At 41.5% G+C, this 23,143-nt stretch overlaps 3 protein-coding genes across 7 annotated transcripts; 2 read left to right on the top strand and 1 right to left on the bottom strand.

The window, feature by feature from the left end:
- The first annotated feature begins 2,411 nt into the window (after positions 1-2,411).
- Positions 2,412-10,268, top strand: riox2 (ribosomal oxygenase 2). Of its 3 annotated transcripts, none has more exons than XM_030360520.1 (11): positions 2,412-2,496; positions 3,191-3,632; positions 3,743-3,862; positions 4,177-4,305; positions 4,625-4,728; positions 5,040-5,142; positions 6,030-6,198; positions 6,482-6,570; positions 7,062-7,169; positions 9,305-9,472; positions 9,576-10,268. In XM_030360520.1, exons 2-10 carry the CDS (start codon positions 3,204-3,206, stop codon positions 9,467-9,469), a joined length of 1,416 nt encoding a protein of 471 aa, XP_030216380.1. In that variant the 5' UTR covers positions 2,412-2,496; positions 3,191-3,203; the 3' UTR covers positions 9,470-9,472; positions 9,576-10,268. The 3 variants fall into 3 exon arrangements, with proteins under 3 accessions (XP_030216380.1, XP_030216381.1, XP_030216378.1); XM_030360521.1 differs by having other exon boundaries at positions 9,967-10,268; XM_030360518.1 differs by having other exon boundaries at positions 9,305-10,267.
- Positions 10,269-11,741: 1,473 nt separating this feature from the next.
- Positions 11,742-16,263, top strand: tiprl (TIP41, TOR signaling pathway regulator-like (S. cerevisiae)). 2 transcript variants are annotated; one of them, XM_030360530.1, is made up of 8 exons: positions 11,742-12,017; positions 13,084-13,225; positions 13,738-13,917; positions 14,088-14,184; positions 14,398-14,529; positions 14,718-14,813; positions 15,136-15,198; positions 15,586-16,263. In XM_030360530.1, exons 2-8 carry the CDS (start codon positions 13,101-13,103, stop codon positions 15,706-15,708), a joined length of 816 nt encoding a protein of 271 aa, XP_030216390.1. In that variant the 5' UTR covers positions 11,742-12,017; positions 13,084-13,100; the 3' UTR covers positions 15,709-16,263. The 2 variants fall into 2 exon arrangements, with proteins under 2 accessions (XP_030216390.1, XP_030216391.1); XM_030360531.1 differs by having other exon boundaries at positions 11,972-12,017; positions 13,773-13,917.
- Positions 16,264-20,055: 3,792 nt separating this feature from the next.
- Positions 20,056-22,438, bottom strand: kcnj15 (potassium inwardly rectifying channel subfamily J member 15). 2 transcript variants are annotated; one of them, XM_030360528.1, is made up of 2 exons: positions 22,272-22,438; positions 20,056-21,865 (listed from the first exon to the last, which is right to left on the bottom strand). In XM_030360528.1, the coding sequence occupies exon 2, from the start codon at positions 21,814-21,816 to the stop codon at positions 20,797-20,799; it is 1,020 nt and encodes a 339-aa protein (XP_030216388.1). In that variant the 5' UTR covers positions 21,817-21,865; positions 22,272-22,438; the 3' UTR covers positions 20,056-20,796. The 2 variants fall into 2 exon arrangements, with proteins under 2 accessions (XP_030216388.1, XP_030216387.1); XM_030360527.1 differs by having other exon boundaries at positions 22,235-22,413.
- Between the last annotated feature and the right edge of the window lie 705 nt (positions 22,439-23,143).

Here is a 23,143-nt window from a genome sequence, read left to right on the forward strand (position 1 = left end):
ATGCTGAGCAGGGCCCTGGCTTCTCGTGTTAGCCTGCATGAATGAATATAATGCAACATAGAATTTTACGTTTCTTTATATGGAAAATGCTGATGCACCAAACAGTGCCAATTTAACGAAAACAAATCTTTGTGTCAAACTACAGCTCATTGCACAGAGGCTAGTATAATTTCATTGAAAGTCAATGTTTGGCAGAAAAGGGAAGCACATGTGAACAATTATCAAGCCACCTTTCTTCTTATTTGTTGAGTTGTATGTCGATGGCCTGTTAGGGGCATGTGGCTGACTCATTCATGTCAGGGGAACACCCATCGTTCAATGATCTCTGCATGATGTTTGTAACATGTCTGTAACAGACCATTGTAAAGTCAGTCAGGACCTAATTGTGTGCTCTTCATATCTCCAGTGGTGAAAAGAAACGTGTGGAAACCATTTGTGTCTGAAAGTTAAAAAATCCTATACAAATCCAGAATTGAACAAACTTCAGCACTGTCGACCCTCCACCCACACAAAGGCCGGCCTAATTAACCTTACTTAGCCCGTGTTGTCACGCACAACGCATACTTATGTACGTTCAACAGTCACGGACACACTTACACACAGAAGCACACACACAAAAAAAAATGCACTGACACACACACACACACACAAACACATACACACATATATTGAAGTAGGTTGTGTGTGTGATTTACACACACAAATGTGCATGCGTGATCATTAAACAGACAGCCTTTTTGTCGCAACTTTTGAGATCCATTAAATAGAGAGTAGCACTGATCAGGGGTATACAGACCACTGGGTTATATTGGACTGGACAGTGGTCTTATTGGTGATATGGGGCTGATCAGTGGTCTTCAGGCCCCAGTCTCCTCTTCCATTTGGTTCTTAGTTAGGTGAAATAGGGAAAAAGACCTCAGTAGTAAACAATGTAGATGCAGATAATCAATAGGCTTGTCAGCATAGCTCAAATTGCTCACATTTTCAACATTCCTGCAAGGAAAGGAGTTAACTGTCAGTTAGGGGCACAAGAAGTTGTTTTCGTTTGAAATTCATTTTCTATTTCAAAACAAAAATATGTAAATTTAAGTATTAAAACGAAGTAGGTTTTAGTCATTGCATGCACACCACATTGGAACAAGTCAGTGTATTCAGATTCATTAAGGTTTACATATAATTACAACAAATGTTAAGTGTTTCCAGCAGTTGAGGGTAGCTTGGATATTAGGCAGAATTTTTGTTTCCTATGAAGTTGGCTGCAATTACATACTCTGTTCTAAAAACTCTGTTCTGCCATTTCAAGCAAAATATGTCGTGCCTGCTATGCTTTAGACCGAAAGGGTCTGAAAGAAATTACCACAATTACCAATATTGGGTCTGCACAGCCTCAAATTGTCAGAATGCACCTCAAAAGAGTTCTCCCTCCTCAATCTGTACCTTATTTTATTATAAACAAGCACAATTAATTTAGCAATTTAATTCAACTTCATTTTCATACCAAACACCTAAAATCACTTTGATTTTATTACTATAGAAATAGCTTTTTATTTAAACGTACTCTGTACAATTTCTCTTCTTGAGCTTTAAACTGTAAGAACAACACAAACTTTGTTCTTTACTCACACCTCATGGTCCAGAAACGAGCTTGTATTTCCTCCAGTCTTGAAATGAGTCCAGAGCACCCAAACCCTTTCTGCCCTCATCACTTCATACAGATCATACTCCATATGGGGTTGATTCAGTCAAACAGCTCTCAGCATTCATCTTTCAATCCTGCCACTTTCTATAAAACTGGATAGCAAACATATGTTTGATATTCAATTAATTTATTAGTGTCCTTCATCAAATGTGATATGATGCAGTTGTACGATATTTTGTATCTGTTACACACATTTAATTTAGTATCATAGAATATATATCATAGAATAACATTGTATTGTCCAGTAGGTGGAGATTTGCTTTGGCTTCATGGACAGTAGTAAACAGACATGGAATTCAACAGTTTATGGACTTTAGTCTGAAGGCATTTATACTGACTCGACAGCGCCGCCCTCAGAGCATTGAGGGAACTGGGACACACAGACATGTGTGTCTGGTGGGGTCAGGTCATCACTGGCATTATTACACTGGCCAAAAATATGTGTATCAGTCCGTTTCATCCAAGATCCTCAAATAATTACTTGGATGATAATCAAAGTAAAAAGTTTATGTTCTACGCCTTTATAAAAACCTCTGGATCCCTTACCTTTTTAATCCTGTGAGTTTTACTATTCAGAAGTTGAACCAAATTATGTATTATTATTTATTAGTATTAGTATTATTAGTATTATGGGCCTCAATGGGATCTAAGAGCAGCACAGAGCTGTTGGTGCTCCAGCCCCGTAGGGGGCGCTAAAACACCTTCATGAGTTAATCACCCATCTCAAAACACAGATGAAGAATATATATCCATGCCACTAGGATCTATTGAACACGCTTTGATATTTTCTCAACAACGTGAGTAATCCCACAAATCATGTTCACCAAAGTTAAATTAGCATCGTGAAACTGTAACCTGTGCCACGTCATGGCATCAAACTAAATGATCCATGTTCCAGGACAGCACGTCTACCCACATGGGTCCCATGAGGCTGCTTCACTATACTGCAACCTCTATCATATTTACGCAAGTCAGTCTTGAGTCTAGAGTTGTAAGCTGTTCTGTATTGGTTTACCTACCCGTGTGGTCTGATAAAACCAAGTGAAATATGTGCTGAGATGTGTTTACTGAAGAAACAGTGAGGAGCAGTCCTCACAGTTTAGTTTGGTGGTGGCAGCATTAGGCTGTGGGGATCCTCTGCAAACATCTCGTTTGACCTGGTGGACAGTCTGTTGAGACTGGGTTAGACAGCTCCTCATTTGGCGTCTGTTGTTCTCACCCTATTATGTTGTATCATACTTCTCCTTTCTTGCTATACCTTATTTTATTATAAACAAGCACACTTAATTTAGCAATTTAATTAAACTTCATTTTCATACCAAACACCTAAAATCACTTTGATGTTATTACTATAGAAATACCTTTTTATTTAAACATACTCTGTACAATTTCTCTTCTTGAGCTTTAAACTGTAAGAACAACACAAACAAAAAAGCTCAAAAAGAGAAATTGTCCTTGTGGTTGTTCACTACAGTTGGCTTTCTGTTTCAGGTCAAATCAAATTATGCCAAAGAAAAAGAAAACCGGTGCCTCCGTTGGCCACATTGAGGGGCCGGCTCCTAAAACAGCCAAGTCCCATCACACCGGGCCGGCCTGTCTCAGCTCAGACGACCCCGCTGGCCTCTTCCAGAGCCTCATCCACCCCATGGGCCAGAAGGAGTTCTTCAGGGACGTCTGGGAGAAGAGGCCCCTCCACCTACAGCGGTCTGATCCTGCCAATTCTTCCTACTACCAGTCCCTGTTCCAGCTTTCAGACATGAAGGCTTTGTGTGCTCAGGGTCTGGAATACGGCACGGACCTCAACGTCTGCCGCTGTGTTGAAGGCAAAAAGAAGGTCATGAACAAGGTGGGCCGTGTGAACCACAACGTCCTCAACAAAGACTTCCATCAGAAGAAAGCCACCATCCAGTTTCACCAGCCGCAGAGATTCAAGGTGAGGAACGGGGATGGGGAGTGTTCAAAATGTTTAGCTGTATTCGTATTTGCACACATTAAGAAATCCGAGCCATAGTGAAATCTTAAACTCTGTTGGATTCCTGTCAGGATGAGCTGTGGAGAATCCAGGAGAAGTTGGAGTGTTTCTTTGGTACTCTGGTCGGCTCTAACGTCTACATGACGCCCCAGGAGTCCCAGGGCCTCCCGCCACACTACGACGATGTCGAGGTACAAATCAACCAACACCAGAACCCGTCCTGACAATGTGTTGGTCAAGCCAGTAGCCTTGCCTGTTTGTTGTCAATGTGACGGTATAGGATAGACGACGACACACATTACTGAAAAATCCTGAGTGGTAAAGAGAAAGGAGAATAGGGCAATATTTAGCAAACAACCCGCAAAGCATCCACTGTGTCTCCACTCCCTGCCTCGCTATGTTCCTCATCATGGATAGATACGGCAACTTTGACAAATGCCACTCATAATCGACAGTACCTGGTTCTTCAGAGTGAGTGAGTGTGTCTCTCTTTATCTTTGGTCAGGTATTCATTCTACAGCTGGAAGGGGAGAAGCGCTGGCGTCTTTACAGCCCCACGGTGCCGCTGGCCCGCGAGTACGGCCTTGAGCCCGAGCACCGCATCGGGACTCCCACACATGACATCATACTCAAGGTTACCATCACTCAACCCCTCATGACATCATCCTCATGACATCATACTGAAGGTGTTTCTACCAGCACCCACATTCCGCTTTGACACTGCAGAGAGTGTTCAGGCGTTGTTGATATGTGTCAAAGTTATTTTTTATTAATCTGCCAAATTCTAAAATAAAACCGAACCTCAACTCCTGGGTTCCAGGGGGGCCTCGACAACTTCTGAGTGTAGCCCCGCAAGGGTTAATAACAGGACCTTATTGTGCACCAGATCTTATTGGACGCAGAGAACATGTTTTAGAGTTTAGAAAACTGATGTATGGGTTTGTTCCACACAGGCGGGTGACCTCCTCTACTTCCCCAGAGGAACCATCCATCAAGCAGAAACCCCAGCAGGAGTAGACCACTCCACCCACCTGACCCTCAGCACCTACCAGAACATGTACGTTGTCATGGTTATTATTAATACAATGGGGTTTCTGTGTCCTCTTCTATGTACTGGGATTACCGATGGTTATATCTTTGTGTCCACCTTATATAGCTGAACCGTATGTTCAGCTATCCACTTGTGTTCGTGTCACCAAAGGGACCTTTTTACATACAGACCGACAAACTGTGTAGAGCGGATACAAAGATAGTTTCTGAAGATCTAAAGTTTTGTGTATTTTTATTTAGCTTAGACTTCAATAGGAGGAAATGACCAATTGTGAGCTGACTTCACAACATTATTTTCTCATCTTTCTCTCCACTCAGGTCATGGGGTAACCTGCTGTTGGATGTGTTTCCCAGCATGCTGTTTGACACGATGCAGAGTGATATAAGCCTGCGACAGGGCATGCCCAGAAGGCATTTATTGGTAAGAATTCTTCACCACGAAAAAACCCAGTTTTGACTTCTGAAATGGGACTTTGCTGTCATGAACTTAAGGTATAGGTATATGTCTATTGGTTTATCCCTGAACACTTCAATTTTATCTTCTGGAACTTTTATCGCCAAACGACACTTGACCTCTGAGCCTGTATAAAGTACAGTACCTTGGCCAATCGTTCCCTCCTTTAAAAGCACATCCTAACACTGCAGTGTAAGTCAGGATCGGCTTTTTAGGGATTTATTGGCACTCAGTGGAACTGATTGGGAAAATGTTATATAATATTCATATTTAGGTGCTAATTAGTTAATTTATGTTGCACCGCCGTTTCTGAAGCAGCCCAGAAGGAAAAATGTCTTTAGAGGATGCCTTTTTTAAATGTGTAATCGAAGCGCTTTCTTGTAAGCAAAAATACACAAATGTAAATACATTTATAAATCTGTCAAGGAATCACCTCACCTTGACACCTGGCCACTCTGTGCTTTCTTAGACAATGACAACGTCATTTCAGAGGGTGCAGGGTGCATTCAGTTGGTTGCAATGTGCAGCCTCATTGCTAGATGCCACGAGACAATATCATTACACAAATATACGATTTTCTCCCAACCATGTATAATAGATCAGCTAACTTCAACCTATAATGTATTTAGTTTTCTCTTCCTAACATATAAAGACACTAACGTCCACAGCCATATTCTTTTGTGTTTTTCCCACACCTGATGTAAGAATAACAGGATATCACTGCTTTGAAAATGTATTTAAATTCAATGATCTAAAAAAAGGTTCTGATAAAACACATCAATTTAACTTTTAACCATCACAGACTCATTCCCTCTGTGTGGGACTATTTTGGTGTTGTTCTTTGGCCTGATCAGGGCAGCGGGGGCGACCTGGACGCCGGCAAGCGGATGGCAGACATGCTGAGGGGACTGGGGGACCGTTTGGAGAGTGGAGCCGTTGCACCGAACTCAACTGAAATGAGGCGGGACTTTGTCACTAGCAGACTGCCCCCATACACCCAGAACGAGGAGGACATAGCACCCTGTAAGGCTCTGTGTGGTTTTTGAGAGTTATTTAGAGCAATCACATACAGTGATTTGTTGAAATAACCTTTGATCCAGTTCTGATTTTCTAGATCCAGTTACTTAAAAGGTGGCCACTCATCTGTCTTAAATGGCTATATATGTATATATATATGTACATATGGAACTAAATGTCGGTGTATACGTTCTTACATAAAGTATTTGTATTGGTGTGAAATGTCCATGGCTTTTTTTATTTTTATGGCTGTACATTTGGTTTATTAACGTATGTTTCCCCCCTCTAGCGGGGAAGATTCCAGCACTGAAGGATTCGGTACGTCTGAGATTTAGAGACCACATCGTCATTACAGTGGAGCCCAACCAGGAAAGAACAGTAAGTTAAATACACAAAACAGTCGTGAATTTATTTGACTTTCAAAGAAATGAGTAAGGATCCATAGCAGGAAATAGAGTTGTAAATCCATAATTATTCACGTAAATATTTATGTCTTATGTTTAACAAATTCAACTATTAATAAATGCACTTTTATTGTACAAAATATGCACTATTGTGTTTATTACTTTTGATTTAATCCTGCACTATGAATCTTTTCCCATCTGCAATACAAAGAGCAGCTTAAGTTATAGCTAAATAATTTTCAGGTTGGTTGAGGGGCAAAAAAGGGGACTAGAATTGAACTATTTACTGTATAGAGAAACTTTTCCTGGATGGATTGACTCGTTGCTGGTCATGTTTTATTGATGAGGAACACTCTGGTTAAGAACAACAACTTAAGGTTCTACCAAATTGAAAGGCACAATATGACTGTTGACCTTTTCTAATGGATGCTATTTTATTCCTTCTCTGCCTTGTCGGTGTATTAGGACGAGGCAACAGAATTGGTAGTCTTTGTTTTGCATTCCTTGCGGAACCAAAGAGAGGTCCACATGATCGGTAAATCTGACCCAGAGGAGGAGGATGAAGTCTCTCAGGTAATGTTTTTTAGTTTCAGTTTTTTACTTTGAATCAAGAGATCTTCGCCTCAGGACACAGGCTGCTTGTTTCCAGATTGTACGCTATGGCGTACAATCACATGAACTGAGGTCCTCTGCTGTCACCAAAAATCCAATCAATACGAGAGTAGGGGTCCGCCGACAATACTTCTGCATGTCGGCCTAGCTTTACATATCCTCGTTACCTCGTTACATGTCTTCACATATCCCCGTAACCTTGTTACACATCCTTGCTACATATCCTCTTTACATATCCTTGTCACACATCCTTGCTGCATATCCTTGTCACATATCCTCGTTACATATCCACGTAACATATCCTCGTTACATATCCTCGTTACATATCCACAATACATACCCTCGTTGTACATCCTTGTTGAATATCCTTTTTTTTTTGTGATCAATTTTTTATTGTATTTTATATTTCATACAAGAAACAGTTACACATATACACAAGTAAGACAACATAACACATATAATACTCAACCATACTCCCCCCCCCCAAGCCCACCCACCCCCAGGTCTTGCCTCCCACAAAGACAGAATCAATAATTTGAGAAGCTCAGCAAATTTGTTAAATAAATGTGAAATTTATAAAGAAACAAAAAGAAAAGGAAAAGGATGAAAAAGCAGTGAGTAAGAATATTGTTGTTATATATCCTCAATACATATCCCTGTGTCATATCCTCATTACATGTCATTAAATGTCATCGTTACATAGCCTTGTTACATATCGTTATATATCCTCTTTAAATATCCTTGTTACAAATCGTCCTTCCATATCCTTGTTGCATATCCTCATTACATATCGCCCTTACATATCCTCGTTACAGATCCTCCGTACCATGTTATATTTCCTCGTTACATATAGGTTAGTAGTAGTATTAGCACTATGCTGTACCAGATTAGGACAAAGCACCTCACCAAAAAGAAAGCGCCACTTTCTTGTGTTTCAATTTTCTTTTCTGACAAATGTATAGGTTAGTTACCGGTTAATGGGTGCATATTGTAAAAGTCAGGTCTAAAAACATGAAGCGCGACAAGGTGGCGCCTACCTTTTTTTCTTTTTTCTGAAGTAGTGCGCGTGCTCCTCCGCTCTACTGTGAGTAACTGCCGTCTTATCAGTGAAGTCTCACTTTTACATATTAAAGAGTTGTTGTAGGCAGGGATCTCGGAGCTACGTACTTGAACGCATGCATGCTTGAATAGTGCCATTGAGACCTGGCTTAATATGGTCAAAGAATGTCATAAAGGTACCGTGAGGATAATCCCAATTTCTGATTAGCGTCACTTAATGCTAATCTGAGCTATTGCTAAACGACCATAACCTTGACCTGCACCATCCCACGTTACAATATCAAAGCAAAACGAACGGAAATGTACATCCTTAGTGTTAATCCAGGTGTCTTGGCCTCATTCCCAGCCTGGCTCTAGTATCCATATGTCCACCTAATCATCGGCTGGTATGAAATGTCTGTTGTTAGATTAGAATGCATAGCAGCGTAGCACAGCATGTGAACAAATGTTTGTTGTCGGTGCGGGCATGGACCATAATGGTCAATTTTCACCGTTTTCTATTAATCTCCATATTGTCAACAAAATACAAACTTCAAAGTAAAAGCACCAAATTTATTTATTTATTCGAAAACAAAGCATTGAATTGACAGGTGACAATTTGATACTTAACCTACATTTTTTCAGGGTTTTAAAACCATGGTCAATAAGTAATGTAACCATGTAAATGAGGTGCCTCTAGAATTTGGTCTTCCTTTAAAGGCATTACGTGTAGAATTTGTACATGCAAAAATCACTTTAAATTGCTAATATTTGAAATGGTTGTAGTTTAGTAACAATTTAGAATGCGTGAGCTTAAGCAGACTGCAGTTCAGTTGCCCACCAGACGGGCAAATAAAGGAGATTCTGATTCCGACAAATTATACGTTCGATCCTCTTTTTCTGTCCTTTCATTGTTTTGATGCCCTCACAAAAAAATAAAATAATGAGTACATTTGTCCGAACTTTGGACCAGTGCAGTATCTATGGTAGGTGTGGTAATTTATGTTGGACTCAATGATTGTGCATCAATCCTTCCGTGCTCTGTGATTCTCCAACAGGGTCTGCGTTTCCCTGTGTCCCACCTCAAGGCCCTCAGGCAGCTCCAGGAGGTAGAGGAGCTAACCGTAGCTGAACTGGAGCTTCCATCAGATGAGGCCAAAGTCAATATGGCTCTGGCCCTCTGGACAGAGAGTTTGCTGGAAGTGTGCGAGACCACCATTTGAAATGTAAACAAATGGAATAAACTCATTGTCTATTTTAAAGAATACAGAGACACAGACCATTTGACCTTTTCGTTTTTTTGTGAGTTTTATTTTTTTTGTGGGTTAGGTCGACAGTCCCTGGTTCTGGTGGCCTGTCCCCGGCTGGAGCTTTCCTTGTAAATCTCTGTTTGAAAATAGGAATTTACAAAATATATGAATGGATTTTAAAATGGCATAGGTTCTAGCCTGCTCATGAATATTAATATGTTGACACTTAGACAGTTGTTAATTATTCTCATGGCTGTGACAAGTTCACTACATGGTAATCTATCGACGTTATACCATAAGCAGGCATTCATAATCATCCTTCTGCTGTTTTTTGTCTCGTTTTCTAAGCTTAATACACATTGCAAACCATTGGGTGCGTACTGCTCAATATTCTACATGTACAAGATTCACAGAACAATTGACAAAATCGTATTAGTCTTGAAACTCTTGTTCATTTTCGATTTCCAATGGTGTCATCATCGTGCTCAGACTAAAATGCCTCTGGAGCAATTGGATGGACCATCAACTAATCAGAGCATCTCTGGAGCCATTGGATGGACCTACAACCAATCAGAGCAACAAGACAAGACACATCCAGTCAGCCATCTTTGTTTATTAAAATGCCTGATATTTATTTGGTTAAATGAATGCCAAACTAAAAACTATTTTAATATGTGACTCATGGGTATGATTTTCGATTCCTTCCTTGTTTGTTCTAATAGATGCCACTCAATTAAACATACTTCACATTTAAGTGCTGTTATTCAACGTTTTGGTTGTTGGTTGCGTTTATTTTTGTGTTCACCAGGGTAGGCCTAAAGCAAATGTATTCATCTGTATAGAACGCAAAACGAATATCTGTATTCAAGGTTCACCCATCCTTATCAATTATGAGGGTTCTTTTACTTTATAAATGTTCAATATTTTGCATTTAATAATGCAGTAAACATTATTTGACCTAAAAATCCTTACATTTAGTAAATTCAATTTTTTTATGTTTCTGCCGATCATTGACCATGGGCCTATTAAAGAAAGCACAGCCCGCTAAAAGAACTGCAATACCAGGTTTGGCCACTGAGCACTGGTGGATTGCGGAAGTATGCGCTGCTCCTGGGGTCCTGCATGGGGCCTGCCCATGGACCTAGAAAGAAGGGCCTGCCAGGCAGGCTGCCAGGTACTGATGTGGGGGACTCTCTAAATCGACGCCACTTCGACCTGGGCGGGACTTTACGTCCTACGTCACTCGCTATGGGTGTGTGCATGTGTGCGCATAGCCGTCACTCGCGATGGGTGTGCAATGTGAGAGGTTTTGGCTTTAGTGTCTATGGGTTGGTAATAACGGTTCTGATGATTTTTCTGATGGAAAAGTGGTCTTTTATTTCCATAATCTTTGTTCAGTGAACGCATAAACCCGTTTGTTAGTTAGCAGTTAAACAAAATGCGATCTCTTTGTTTACAGTTACCAACGACCAACTGATGATTGGGGGTTCGATTCCCTAGTGATGCAAGGTTTTTTCTTTCATTTTGGACTGCACACACATCGCGAGTGACGGATGCTCGCACAATGTACACACATCACTGTCTTTACAATTTCTAGGCAACCGAAGTTTAAAGATTGTCAAGTGGTTAACTCTTGAATCGCACGTACTAAGACCTGATGGGTTAGTGGTCAGAGAACAACTCATTAACGCGGGGATAAGGGGCTCGATTCCTTAATGAAGCTAGCTTTTTTCTTTCATATTGGACTGGATGTTTGTATGCCATTTTGCGTAACTTGTAGTTTATGATGAAGAAATGTTACTGGGGTTAAGGTTAGGGTAACGCTAAGGGTAAGACACAAAGTGTTTTTGCAACACAATATTTCTTACAATAACAAAGTCCAAAGTTTTGATGACTCCAGTAGGAAACTTAAGATACCTAGAGAAATGCGTGAGTGCTCACAAAACATCAACAAGTCAGCAGTGTGGTACAGGGTGATCATTTCTGATATACAGTACAAAAGCTGAAACTATTAGCCAGGAGTGGGAAAGATGCAGACGCAGACGTGGGAAGCAATAAGACGCACCAACACACAGTTGCCTGTTGCAAAATGGTTCAGAGTTTAATAGAAATAGTTAGGGTTAGCTGGTATGGAGTTATCTGGTATGGCTATAGTCTAATGTTAGCTTAGTTCGTGTTGTTTCGTCATGTTAATCGCTTGTAATAGTAAGTCATTTGTAGAAATATAGCCTATCATCACAGACTGTAGTCAGTGTCCGGTGCGTCTGTCTTTATGCTCCGTGCAACCGTACAGTAATGCAAACTGCTATGTAAAGCAATACTATGTATGTAGACATTTATATGTTAAAATAATGCCATTTTTATTGACTCAATGACCAACCGTAGAACGACGTATATCGTATATGTCTCATGGGTGGCTGTAATGTAATCGACCATACGGAATAAATGTTGAGGAAACGGACAGCAGTCGGACGACATATACAAACACTCCCGATACCAACGCTAATCAACTAAACCTGAGGTAAGAATGAACACATAGTGGCGGATTGTAGTTTGTTTTACTTTGGACATATATATGTACACATATTATGCATATATAATGTAACCATTGTGTCATTGGGAGCAGATTAGATCATCAGAATGACGACCGGATTCTGGAAGCGTTTCCTTTCCAAACGGCAGCTTCATTCGTCCAATATGACCAAATATTAATATCTATCAATATACTAAACCTTAATGCTGGTCTGAACTGATTGTTATCACGGGTTTTAAACCGTCAACGTGTCAAAATAAACGATCTGATGCTTTCAACCCATTTGACTTTAGCATTACGAGGGGATCTGCACGTAGACCAACAAAAAAATATTATAATAATTAAGACACATCCACCTTTAGGTATGGTTATATAGACACATCCACCTTCAGGTATAATTATAAAGACACCTTCAGCTATAATTATGAAGACACATCCACCTTCAGGTATAATTATAAAGACCCCTTCAGGTGCAATCAGTGACTTTACTTTGATTATTATAAAGACATCCACATTCAGGTGCAGATCAGTCACTATACTAGTAAGATATTTCTAAACGCCCTCCCCACTATTGGGGCTTTAACTCAATGGGAGATGTGACTGTCTCCCAGTCCCTCGCGATCAATAAAGAGCGAGACAGGAGCAGGATGTAAATCCAAATGACATTCTTTCCAGTTTTGCTTTATAAGGAATGAATGACCAGCGGCAGACAACATGTTCATCCCGACGACAGGGCAACCTGTTGTGATGAATCTCAATGTCTGCAAGATGTTTAGAAACACGGCACATGTCGACCAATAGGTCCCTCTCTTAATCGCTGCAATCTGCGTGTTACTCCCATTCGAATCATGCGTATGTGAAACATATCACATCTAGCAACCTAGATGTGATAGTCATGTTGCATGGTGTTCAATTAAAAACAAACAAGAACTGGACTCTGCTGGAAGTATTAAATTTACTTTTGTAAATGCTATTTGTTGCCGAATATCATATAGTTATATTGATAAATGATTTTGATCTGACATCTGCTATTCTTTTCTCTGCTCTTTATCAGACGCATTTCTTTCGTGGATGTTTGCCCAAATTCTAAACATGACGTCACATGGATTTAAGAGCAGTAAACAGGACTTTGCATTTGGACCGTGGAAAGTGACTGCAACCAAAACACACATCATGAAGTCAAAGGATATTGAGCAGTGAGTTTAATTTACACTTGCATAAATTAAAGTGACTGCAAAAGGAAATGTAAACATTTCTCCTGAGCTTGTTATTAAGACGTATGAACTAAGCACAATAACACAAGAACCGGTTCCATTAAAGCCTGCAGTATGATATGTTTTACATCCTATATTCACTCTTTTTTTTATTGATTTAATTTCATCATGAGTAAACTTGTATTAAAATTGAATACAGGACAGCTTCAAACTTACCAAATTCATTGCATATCTTAAATTATCTCAATGGTATCAGAATAAATGCATTGAATGGGAAGTAACGCCATTATTTTCCTGAGTGTATGGGAAGGTTGTTCAGAAAACATTATTTCCAAAGATACTTTGTTGATGTGTCGAGGAAAGTCAATATGTTGTTATGTTATGATTCCTTTTCCAGTCATTTGATATTACTGTGACTATGATAATAGTTTCTTTATAGAAGTACTTCCAGTATTGTTGTTTGTGTAAACTCTCTCATAACTTTGTGACTCCAGTCTGGCAGAGGATATGAACCTGCCTTCCCTTCCAGAGATGCTGTTTGGGGACAACGTCCTGCGGATTCAGCACGCCGACGGCTACGGCATTGAGTTTAACGCCATTGACGCTCTGAAGAGAGTCAATAACATGGAAGACTCTGTCAAAGTCGCCTGCGCACAGGAGTGGCAGGAGAGTAGGCAAGGAGACTTATTATTGCTTAATACATGCTTTATATGGTTACTATATGTTATGCATTGTTACTAGAATGATTTTGGTTTTGATTAAGAAAGGAATACATTTAATCACAAAGATATCAGACCAGGGTTATTGTGTGGTTGTACATAATATTGTGGTGTTGGGCTCCTAGGGCAGATTCAGAACACTCCAAAGAGGTGGTGAAACCTTACGACTGGACATACACTACGGACTACCGGGGCACCTTACTAGGGGACACGCAGATCACAGTGAGTCACTTATAAAGTTATAAAGATTGACTTTAAATGACCAGTCTCCATGTTTCCTGTAACGTTTTTGTGCTATAGAAAAAAAAAACAGGCTCGGTAACAAATCAAGGAGACGTGATGTCCTCTATAGCCTTGCATTTGTTCAGTGGTTGCTCCATTGGACTGTGAAGATACAGCAGAAGATACAGTAGTTTAATATGCGCTCCTCTGAAGGTGAGCGAGACGTCAGACCGGATCGACCTGGAGAAGCTGAAGGCCCGTGAGCAGATCATGTTCTTTGATGAAGTGCTGCTCTTTGAGGACGAGCTGCACGACCACGGGGTCTCCATGATCAGCGTCAAAATAGTGAGTGGCTTTCTGATCCTCGCTCCTTCAGTTTATCCCTCTCTTTCCTCCAATAAATAAATGGATGGACGCCGACTTCTTCTTGCATATCCAAGAAGAGAAAGTCTCCTACACACACCTACCGACCTACCTACCTGCCCCCCTCCCTCGCTGTGCCTGACAGTTTTTTTTCTTGGTTCTCCTGTCAGAGGGTCATGCCCACCAGTTTCTTTGTGCTGCTGCGGTTCTTCCTTCGAGTGGACGGAGTTATCATCCGGATAAACGACACGCGGCTCTACCATGAGGCAAGTAGCACCGCAGGACCACGGACCACAGACGCCTCTTCATGTGGCTGTGCTACGAAACAAAAGGATCTCTACACGTTCCTACATCATAGGACAGAAAGATCTCTTCATGGTTCTACAGTACTGAACAGAAAGATCGCATCATGGTTCTGCAGCACTAAACACGAATACCTCTTCACGGTTCTATAGTACTGAACAGAAAGATCTCCATGGTTCTGCTGCAGTAAACAGAAATACCTCTTCACGGTTCTACAGTACTGAACAGAAAGATCTCCATGGTTCTGCTGCAGAAAGATAATGAATGCTAATCTTATGTTTTCAGGCGGGATGTGAATACATGCTCCGGGAGTTCAGCACAAAAGAAAGCAAAATTGCAGACCTTAAGGTTGGTAAAGATGATAAGTACCAAACACAGGATGTTCTCACCATGTTGTCTTGTAAGTGGACCATTCAGTCTGAAACTCCAGAGTTCTGATTGGAGCAGAGCAGTGTCAATCAGCCCTCGATCCCTAAACTAATAAGACCTTTTGCATTAGTGGTGTGAAATATGGATTTGAAAATGTGTTATGATAAGGTTATTGTGACAAATAACGTCATCAATGTGTGTCTTCAAATAACACACACTCACACTCAGAAGATGCTTTGCTAACAGCTATTGTGGAAAAGCACATATTTAGAGACATATTTGAATTGCCGAAATGTATGATGATTGAGAAATTAGTTGAATGAGTGGATATACATGCTTTTAATGATTCAAAACTTCTCCTTTTAGGACGTTCCTGCTTGTAAATACACGGATCCCAATGAGATCGCTCAGTACCTGACTTTAAAGCTAAGCAAGTATGAAAAGCTGGAGCTCCCTTTGAATGAATCCCAGACAACAATTGCTGAATGAAATGTGTGTGTGTGTGTGTGTGTATGTGTTTGCGCGCACGTCTGTGCACGTAGTGGGTTTTTGTATATAAAACAATGGTTAATGTCTCGAAGGATTTGCAACAGTTTTCATTTCAAGTGGAACTTCAAGTGATCGTAAATACAAGCACGGTACCTGCAAATAATTCACCAGATAAGGGTTTTTACATTATTTTATGCTTTCTTACAAACATTTTAACAGATAATAAAAGGCATTCTATTTTCCAAAAGCATTTGATGCATCAAATCATTAGTTTGCATATGTTGAATATAACATGCATAAATTACAATCCCCCGCATGCTTTCTCAACATTTGTAGTTGATCTTGACTCTTGACTTCTGATGTTCACGGAGCTTTTGATAAAAGTGACTGCCAGGTTTATTCCATAGGACAGCTGAATGAAATACCACCCCCAACATTTTGAACTAGCACAAAAAGAACATTCATTTTACTTTGCTATTAAATGTACTTTAAACTGATGAAATGTGTAGAAGTAAGGAATGTTTGTTGATGATAATAAAATGTATTGACAATTTATTTGTAGTTCCAGTGTGGTCCTTTCACAAAACAAGTCCTTTAATCAGGGGTCCGAGCTTGGTCCCCTATTGTTTCTGTACCGTTAATTTCCCCCTCGAATTCTGTAAAAGTCATACTGCAGCCTATGCCGTAAGTCGAAAACTTGAAATTTTCGGGTATGGTTACCAATAAGCCCCTCTACCCATAAAACCAAATAGATTTCTCTTCACCAGATTGACCTGGACTCAAAATTCTTTCATCATATTAATCTCTAGAATCAGATTCATCATTACCCTTATGCCTGAAAAATGTTTACTTTTCCCACAACTTCATAGAACAGTCAAACGCCCATTTTTCCTATATGACCATTTATTTTATTGTATAACTACCATACGACTATCATTAGCGGATAGTTAGGTTGAGAGTTCGAATCCTGATAAGAGAATTATGGACAAGCTGAACTTGGTATTCGGCCATTGCTCTGCAGCCCACTTACCTGAAAGCCGAGGTACAGTATGGCATAAAGGGGAACATCTGTCCTTCATATTTATATATTTTCCATTAGTGTGTTCTTGACTTTTAATTTTGCTCGAACGTTCTCCTTCCGTTCCATCAACCACTACGAGGGTGACTTCGAGAAGATGAACGAGGACCTCCAGAAGGTTAACTGGCAGGAGCTAGCAGAGCTCTGTCATCAGGAGGAAGACGACGATGGCACCCAATTCATGGACCTACTACGACTCACCGTGCTACAAATGGCTCTCAAACACTGCCCCAAACGTAAACTCTTCCCTCCATCAAGTTGCGGACCGAAGAAACCTAAGAGCCGAGAAAGGCAAGTGCTGAAGCGGAAGAGAAGGAAGCTAAAGGCCAGAGTGAAGGCTCTTGAGGAGAAGCAGCCTAACTCACCAGCGATACAAGACATCAAGGATGAGATAAGCTTGCTGTGCATCGATATCAGGGACGCGATACATAGCGAGCTAAATCGAAGAGAGCTCAAAGCTGTTGCTACTGTAAAGACGAACCCACGTTTCTTTTTCAGCTATGCAAAGAAATACTCTAAGTTGAGGAGCAACGTGGGACCACTGAGGAACAGCAACAACGACCTGGAGAACAACCCAAAGGTTATGGCTGATATTCTGCAGCGACAATACGTCTCAGTATTCAGCGATCCCTCTAACCCAAACCTCAAAGACACCACGGAGCAACTAACACCACCGAGTTGCAGCATCTCGGACCTGGTGTTTCGCACTGACGATATCATCAAAGCAATCGACGAGATTGGTACCTACTCGTCTAACTCCCACGAATGCATACCTGCAAGCATTCTGAAAGCATGTAAGCAGCACCTCTGTGGCCCAATCCACATGCTGTGGCAGCGCTCTTTCGCCAAAGGGATGATACCGGAGTCCCTAAAGAAACAATACATCATCCCGATACACAAGAAAGATAGCAAGGCAGAACCAGAGAACTACCGCCCTGTTTCACTGACCTCGCACATCATAAAAATCTTTGAGCGGGTTATACGAAACTCTTTAGTTGGATACCTGGAGGAGAACTCCCTGTTCTCCAGTAAACAACACGGTTTTCTTAAAGGGAGAAGCTGTCTTACCCAACTCCTGGCCCACTACGACGGTATCGTAAAGAACCTCAACGCTGGACTAGAAACAGATGTCATATACCTGGACTTCTCAAAAGCGTTCGACAAGGTCGACCATGGTCTTCTCTTACGTAAGCTCAAGTTTTACGGTATCAAGGGGAAGCTCTATGACTGGATCAAGGACTTCCTGTCCAACAGAACACAGGTGGTTACTGTGGACGGACACCAGTCAGAACCAGAAGACGTTCTCAGTGGCGTACCACAAGGTACAGTACTCGGCCCACTACTCTTCCTCCTCCATGTCAACGACCTAGAGGAAACTGTAGACCACGCTACACCGGCAAGCTTTGCGGATGACACAAGGTTATCTGCTGCTATCAGTACTACAGACGACATGCATCTACTTCAAGAAGATATCAACCGAGTTGTCGAGTGGTCACTGCAGAACAATATGGTGTTACACGAAGGGAAGTTTGAGTACCTATGTTACCGGGCAGGTAACTGCAAACTACTAGAGGAACTGCCCTTCACCAACAGCTACAACTTTGACTACCAAACCCTAGCAGGTTTCAGCCTGAAGCCAAAAGCCTCCGTCAGGGACCTTGGAGTAACCTTGGCTTCCAACTACCACTGGTCGGTTCACATAAACCAGACGGCCGCTGGGGCTAGAAAACTAGCTGCATGGGCGCTAGGAGTGTTTCGAGACCGTTCTATACTGGTCATGCTTACGATATGGAAGTCGCTTATTCGATGCAAACTCGAATGCTGTTGCCCACTATGGAACCCCCACAAGCTGGAAGACATCAAAGTTCTAGAAGATGTCCAGCGGTTCTTTACAAGACACATATGTGGGCTACAGGAAACAGATTACTGGGGAAGGCTGAAAGCCTTGCGACTTCAGTCACTGCAGAGAAGGCGTGAAAGATACATCATAATCCACGTCTGGAAACTCCTACACGAGAAAGTGCCCCATGAAATCAACATGGAATTCTACTACACCGGAAGGCTCGGATGGAGAGCTAGATTACCCAAGCTCTATGGCAGAGTGAAAACGTCTGCCAAAACCCTATACGATGCCTCGTTTGCCGTCCAAGGAGCTAAGCTTTGGAACGCACTACCGAAAGATGTCAACACCCAGGATAACCTTGATACACTCAAAGTGCACCTGGGCGAATTCCTGGGCAGAATACCTGATCAGCCCCCCACAACTGGCTACAGGACATCAAATCACAACTCCATTGTTAACTGGTTAAACCAGCCGGGTGGCCGAGAGAAGTTGACGACCCAGTAGGATCCTGCTGAACCATTCAATAAGGTTCAATAAGGTAAGGTTGATTACTGCTTGCTGTTATGTTTCCACTTTGTATATGTTTGAATACTCAGGGCCTGCATATACTTAATTCCATGCAATATGTATTCGAGTAAATATCATAGCGGCCAGAAAATATAGAGTTAATTAACTGACGGGTAGCAAGTTTTTCATGTTTATTCATATTGTCATTCACATGAACACAAAGAACCATGATAACACAGATATAACTGTTATAAAGTTGTGTCTAGATCCGTCAGTCTGGCCTACTCTGCTACACTATGGCATATTTACGAGTTGAAGCCATGCATATACTTCAGACTCGTTATAATAGTACGGTAGCGTACTAGTAACAATATTGAAAGCATATCTGTGATGATGCCATGTATTTAGTGTGTATGCAGTCAGCTGCATATCTTTGTTCCTTCTATTCTACAAAAATTTGCACGCACCAAATAAATATCTTTTGTGTTTTGTGTGTTCATCATTAATCATGTTTTTAAAGGTGACTTATTATGCTACCAGGTGTGAGCGTGATTAGCCGTAACAAGCATTTTTGAAAATCTGCCTCTTCTGACATCACAAGTGTGCGTGTCCACCTAGATGTGCGCTGGGTAGACTGATCTATCCGTCATACATCTAGGTGGATAAGCCGTTACGGCTTGTAACGGCTAATCACACTCACACCTGGTGGTGTGTCCTGGTGTGTGATATGTCACCTTTAAGGTTTTTGCAAAGACAGCTTTTTTCCCATTTAATGCATTTAGTGTAAAAGGTATTTGAAGGAGAAACATTATCTTTGTTTTGAAGCAAACAAACAGAGGTAGCCCAGACCTGTTGTCACAACAATGGCAGGTGTGTTTGTGTTGTGGTGTCTGTGTAGTGGGTTAAGAAAGACACGTCCTCAGCAGAAAGACTATTATCTTTTAATTAACTGATCTGTGTTCAGCAATTATATATATATACATATATCATGTAACAATTTATCAAATTGAAATGATGAATGAGGATGACCATGAAATCAACATGTTTGACAGGCATTGTATTGACTTTAAAAACCCTACATCATTGAAAAGATAGAATCAAACTAGTTGTAGAAATAAATGATTTAAATTAAGGTATATGACATTAATCTCCTTCTAACCGACCCCTTTCCATCTTGAAATACAAGAACGTCTAGAACATTTTCAAAGGAGTGGATTGTTTTACAGTTCTATTGTACACCTGTCCAACCAGTTACCACACAATACCGCTACCTGTCCCCTCATTGACCAACATACTCAAATTCAGGTCCTATATTCAAATTGCTATCATAAATCTTAAACATATCGCAACCATTGACCTAGGCAGAGTATTTAAAAAGCCATACTCTTGATCCATAGTGCCTGCACAGTGTGCCCTGACAAGATCAAAAATGAAATGCTAGCTCTGAAGCAGCCCAGTGAAAGCCTACACTGTGCAGGGTATTCTGGAGGCATCAGGGCTAACTGTGTGTTTTTGAGAGTTGCTTGTTTCATGATATCTGGCAACATTGACTTTGACTTTTAGGTGACAGACAATAGGTTGTCCATCATCTCCTAAGCATGTAAAATGACAAAATAAGAAAAGAAAAGTTGCAAGCAGTTGTTTTTGCTAGTAGGTTGAATTACTCCTTTTTATATTCTTCCTCCAGCTTGAGCTTCTCTGTGTTGTTGCTAAGAAACATGGAATCAGCGCTCGCCTGCACTTTATCAAAGAAGCTGAAGTCGGCCACATAGCGGCTGTTGTTGTTGCTGAAGAGCACCGGCTTGAACTCGTAGCCCCACAGGATCTCCTGGGGCACGTAGGACGTGCGGCTCTGGCAGGTGGCAGCCGTTGACTCCATGGTGGCGTTCAGGGTCACCAGCAGCTCAAAGTCTCGGGTGTGCAGGTTGTCGGCCGTCAGGCCCACAAGGGGGCTGCTCTCGTCCAGCACGTGGTAGAAGGTCAGGGGCAGGATGAGGAAGGGGCACTCGCCGCTGGAGTCCATGTAGAAGTTGACGCTGCTCTGGTGCACCAGTGTCTTCTCGCCCTCCTGCGTCACCTTTGGGTGGAGGAGCTTGCCCGTGAGCTGGCACTGGACTAGCAAGCTCTTCCTCATGTTGGCCACGCGCACCATGATGCACAGCTTCCCCTCCCGCCGGCACACCACCGCCGAGCGGCTGAACTTGATGGTCTCGGCGCGCTTCTTGGGCCGAGCCAGCTTGGCCAGGAAAGCCCCGGTGACGAAGATCTCTGCCAGTCCGGTGATCACCAGCTGAGCCACCAGGGTGAAGATGGCCAGAGGGCATTCCTCGTTAATGTAGCGGAAGCCATAGCCGATGGTGGTCTGCGACTCCAGGGAGAAGAGGAAGGCGCCGGTCAGCGTCTTGGCGTTCTCCACGCAGGGCGTGTGGTTGGACGGCAGCACCGCCTCAAAGTCCCCGTTTCCCATGCTGATGAAGTAGAAGATAACCCCGAAAAAGAACCAGGTCATGACGAAGGTGGAGGCGAACAGAGTGAGTTTGTAGCGCCACTTCATGTCCACCACGGTAGTCCAGATGTCGTGCAGGTACAGCTTGACCATGCCTTCCACGTTGTCGATCCTCACGTTGTTGTGGCCGTCCTTGGAAACGATGCGCCGCTGGACCGGTTTGTTGGTGGTCATGTTGCACAGGATGATTGACAGCCGATTGACAGATCTTTTCTTGCAGATACTGACAGAAAATGACAACGAATAGGAAAAACCAAGAAGCATCTCATCAGCGATTGTTAGGAACTGTGATTAAATCTGAAATTGATTATATAGATATTTGTGTGCCTCAGTATTGATTTTAAATAAATAGAAGACATAAATTGAAGTTACTACTTACGAATTTACAATCGAATCAAACTATATTAATCATTTTTTACAAAACACCACAAGCTTTGAAAGCATTCCACTGTCAAATACATCCATATTAAATATTGATATTATATTGATTTAAATAAAGAATACAGTTATGTGAAAACAGGAATGCTTCAGGAGTAATACTTTCGCATTGATATACGTAATCATTTCAATAAAGTTATCAGTTTCTTCCTACCCGATCAATTTGTGTGACTAACACATTTTCGCCTCACCTCCGGTCGTAAATAGCTGCGATATGAACGGTTTGGTGTCCCAGTGTCTCCTTTCTGCTATTGTCCCCGTCTGTTTGTGTTCTACTGGCACTGTGGTATTGAGGGCAGTGTGTGAGAGCAGGGGAAGGGTTTTGTTCAAGCCTGACCCCACCTACCTGCGAGAGGTCGGTATGTAGAGCTTATCATTTTGCTCTGACGGTTCCTGCACTGTCCACACCACCTCGCCATGATCACCCTGTAATAGCTCACCAGAGAGCAGTATAAATCAATCACCCATAGTGACCACATACTATTCATTCAGAGGTATTCTTCACTTTTTCATGTTTTCTTTGTTGGGATAATTCTTCATAACAAAGAAAAAGAGTTCATAAAAACAATATAATTGCTCTCCATTTGAAATTACCAGTTTAACTTCTATGACCTTGAAGTGTTCCTTAGTGTGTCTCTGCATATCCTTAAGTTTGTTATTAACCTCCCTGTGTTTACAGGAAATAGACTTTGTATGCGTGTGTGTGTGTGTGTGTGTGTGTGTGTGTGTGTGTGTGTGTGTGTGTGTGTGTGTGTGTGTGTGTGTGTGTGTGTGTGTGTGTGCCTGCGTGTATGGTCATGTGTATGTGTGTGTGTTTCTGTTTCTGATGCAGTCAGAGAAGATCCTACAAGTCATACCTGTCAACACATGGATTTTAAATGTATCCATATTATAATTGTAATATAGGTGTCTTATCTTGTATTAGACTTGGTTTGCACAGTTTTCTTATCTTTTTCATGTGGTTATCCAAACAGACGCAATCACGTTATACACATTTGTTCTGGATAATTTGTACATAATGACAAAAGTATTAATATAGTTTGAGCAGCTCTGGCTTTAAAAG

The sequence above is a fragment of the Gadus morhua genome, chromosome 7, assembly GCF_902167405.1.
Source record: "Gadus morhua chromosome 7, gadMor3.0, whole genome shotgun sequence".
Lineage (NCBI taxonomy): Eukaryota > Metazoa > Chordata > Actinopteri > Gadiformes > Gadidae > Gadus > Gadus morhua.

Bases quoted from the DNA above. Each gene is read 5' to 3' on its own strand.
- riox2 (XM_030360520.1), top strand. From the start codon at position 3,204: ATGCCAAAGAAAAAGAAAACCGGTGCCTCCGTTGGCCACATTGAGGGG. The intron at 4,306-4,624 runs GTTACCATCACT...TGTTCCACACAG, and splicing joins CACATGACATCATACTCAAG to GCGGGTGACCTCCTCTACTT. The intron at 7,170-9,304 runs GTAATGTTTTTT...ATTCTCCAACAG, and splicing joins AGGAGGATGAAGTCTCTCAG to GGTCTGCGTTTCCCTGTGTC.
- tiprl (XM_030360530.1), top strand. From the start codon at position 13,101: ATGTTTGCCCAAATTCTAAACATGACGTCACATGGATTTAAGAGCAGT. The intron at 14,185-14,397 runs GTGAGTCACTTA...GCTCCTCTGAAG, and splicing joins TAGGGGACACGCAGATCACA to GTGAGCGAGACGTCAGACCG. The intron at 14,814-15,135 runs GCAAGTAGCACC...TTATGTTTTCAG, and splicing joins ACACGCGGCTCTACCATGAG to GCGGGATGTGAATACATGCT.
- kcnj15 (XM_030360528.1), bottom strand. From the start codon at position 21,816: ATGACCACCAACAAACCGGTCCAGCGGCGCATCGTTTCCAAGGACGGC.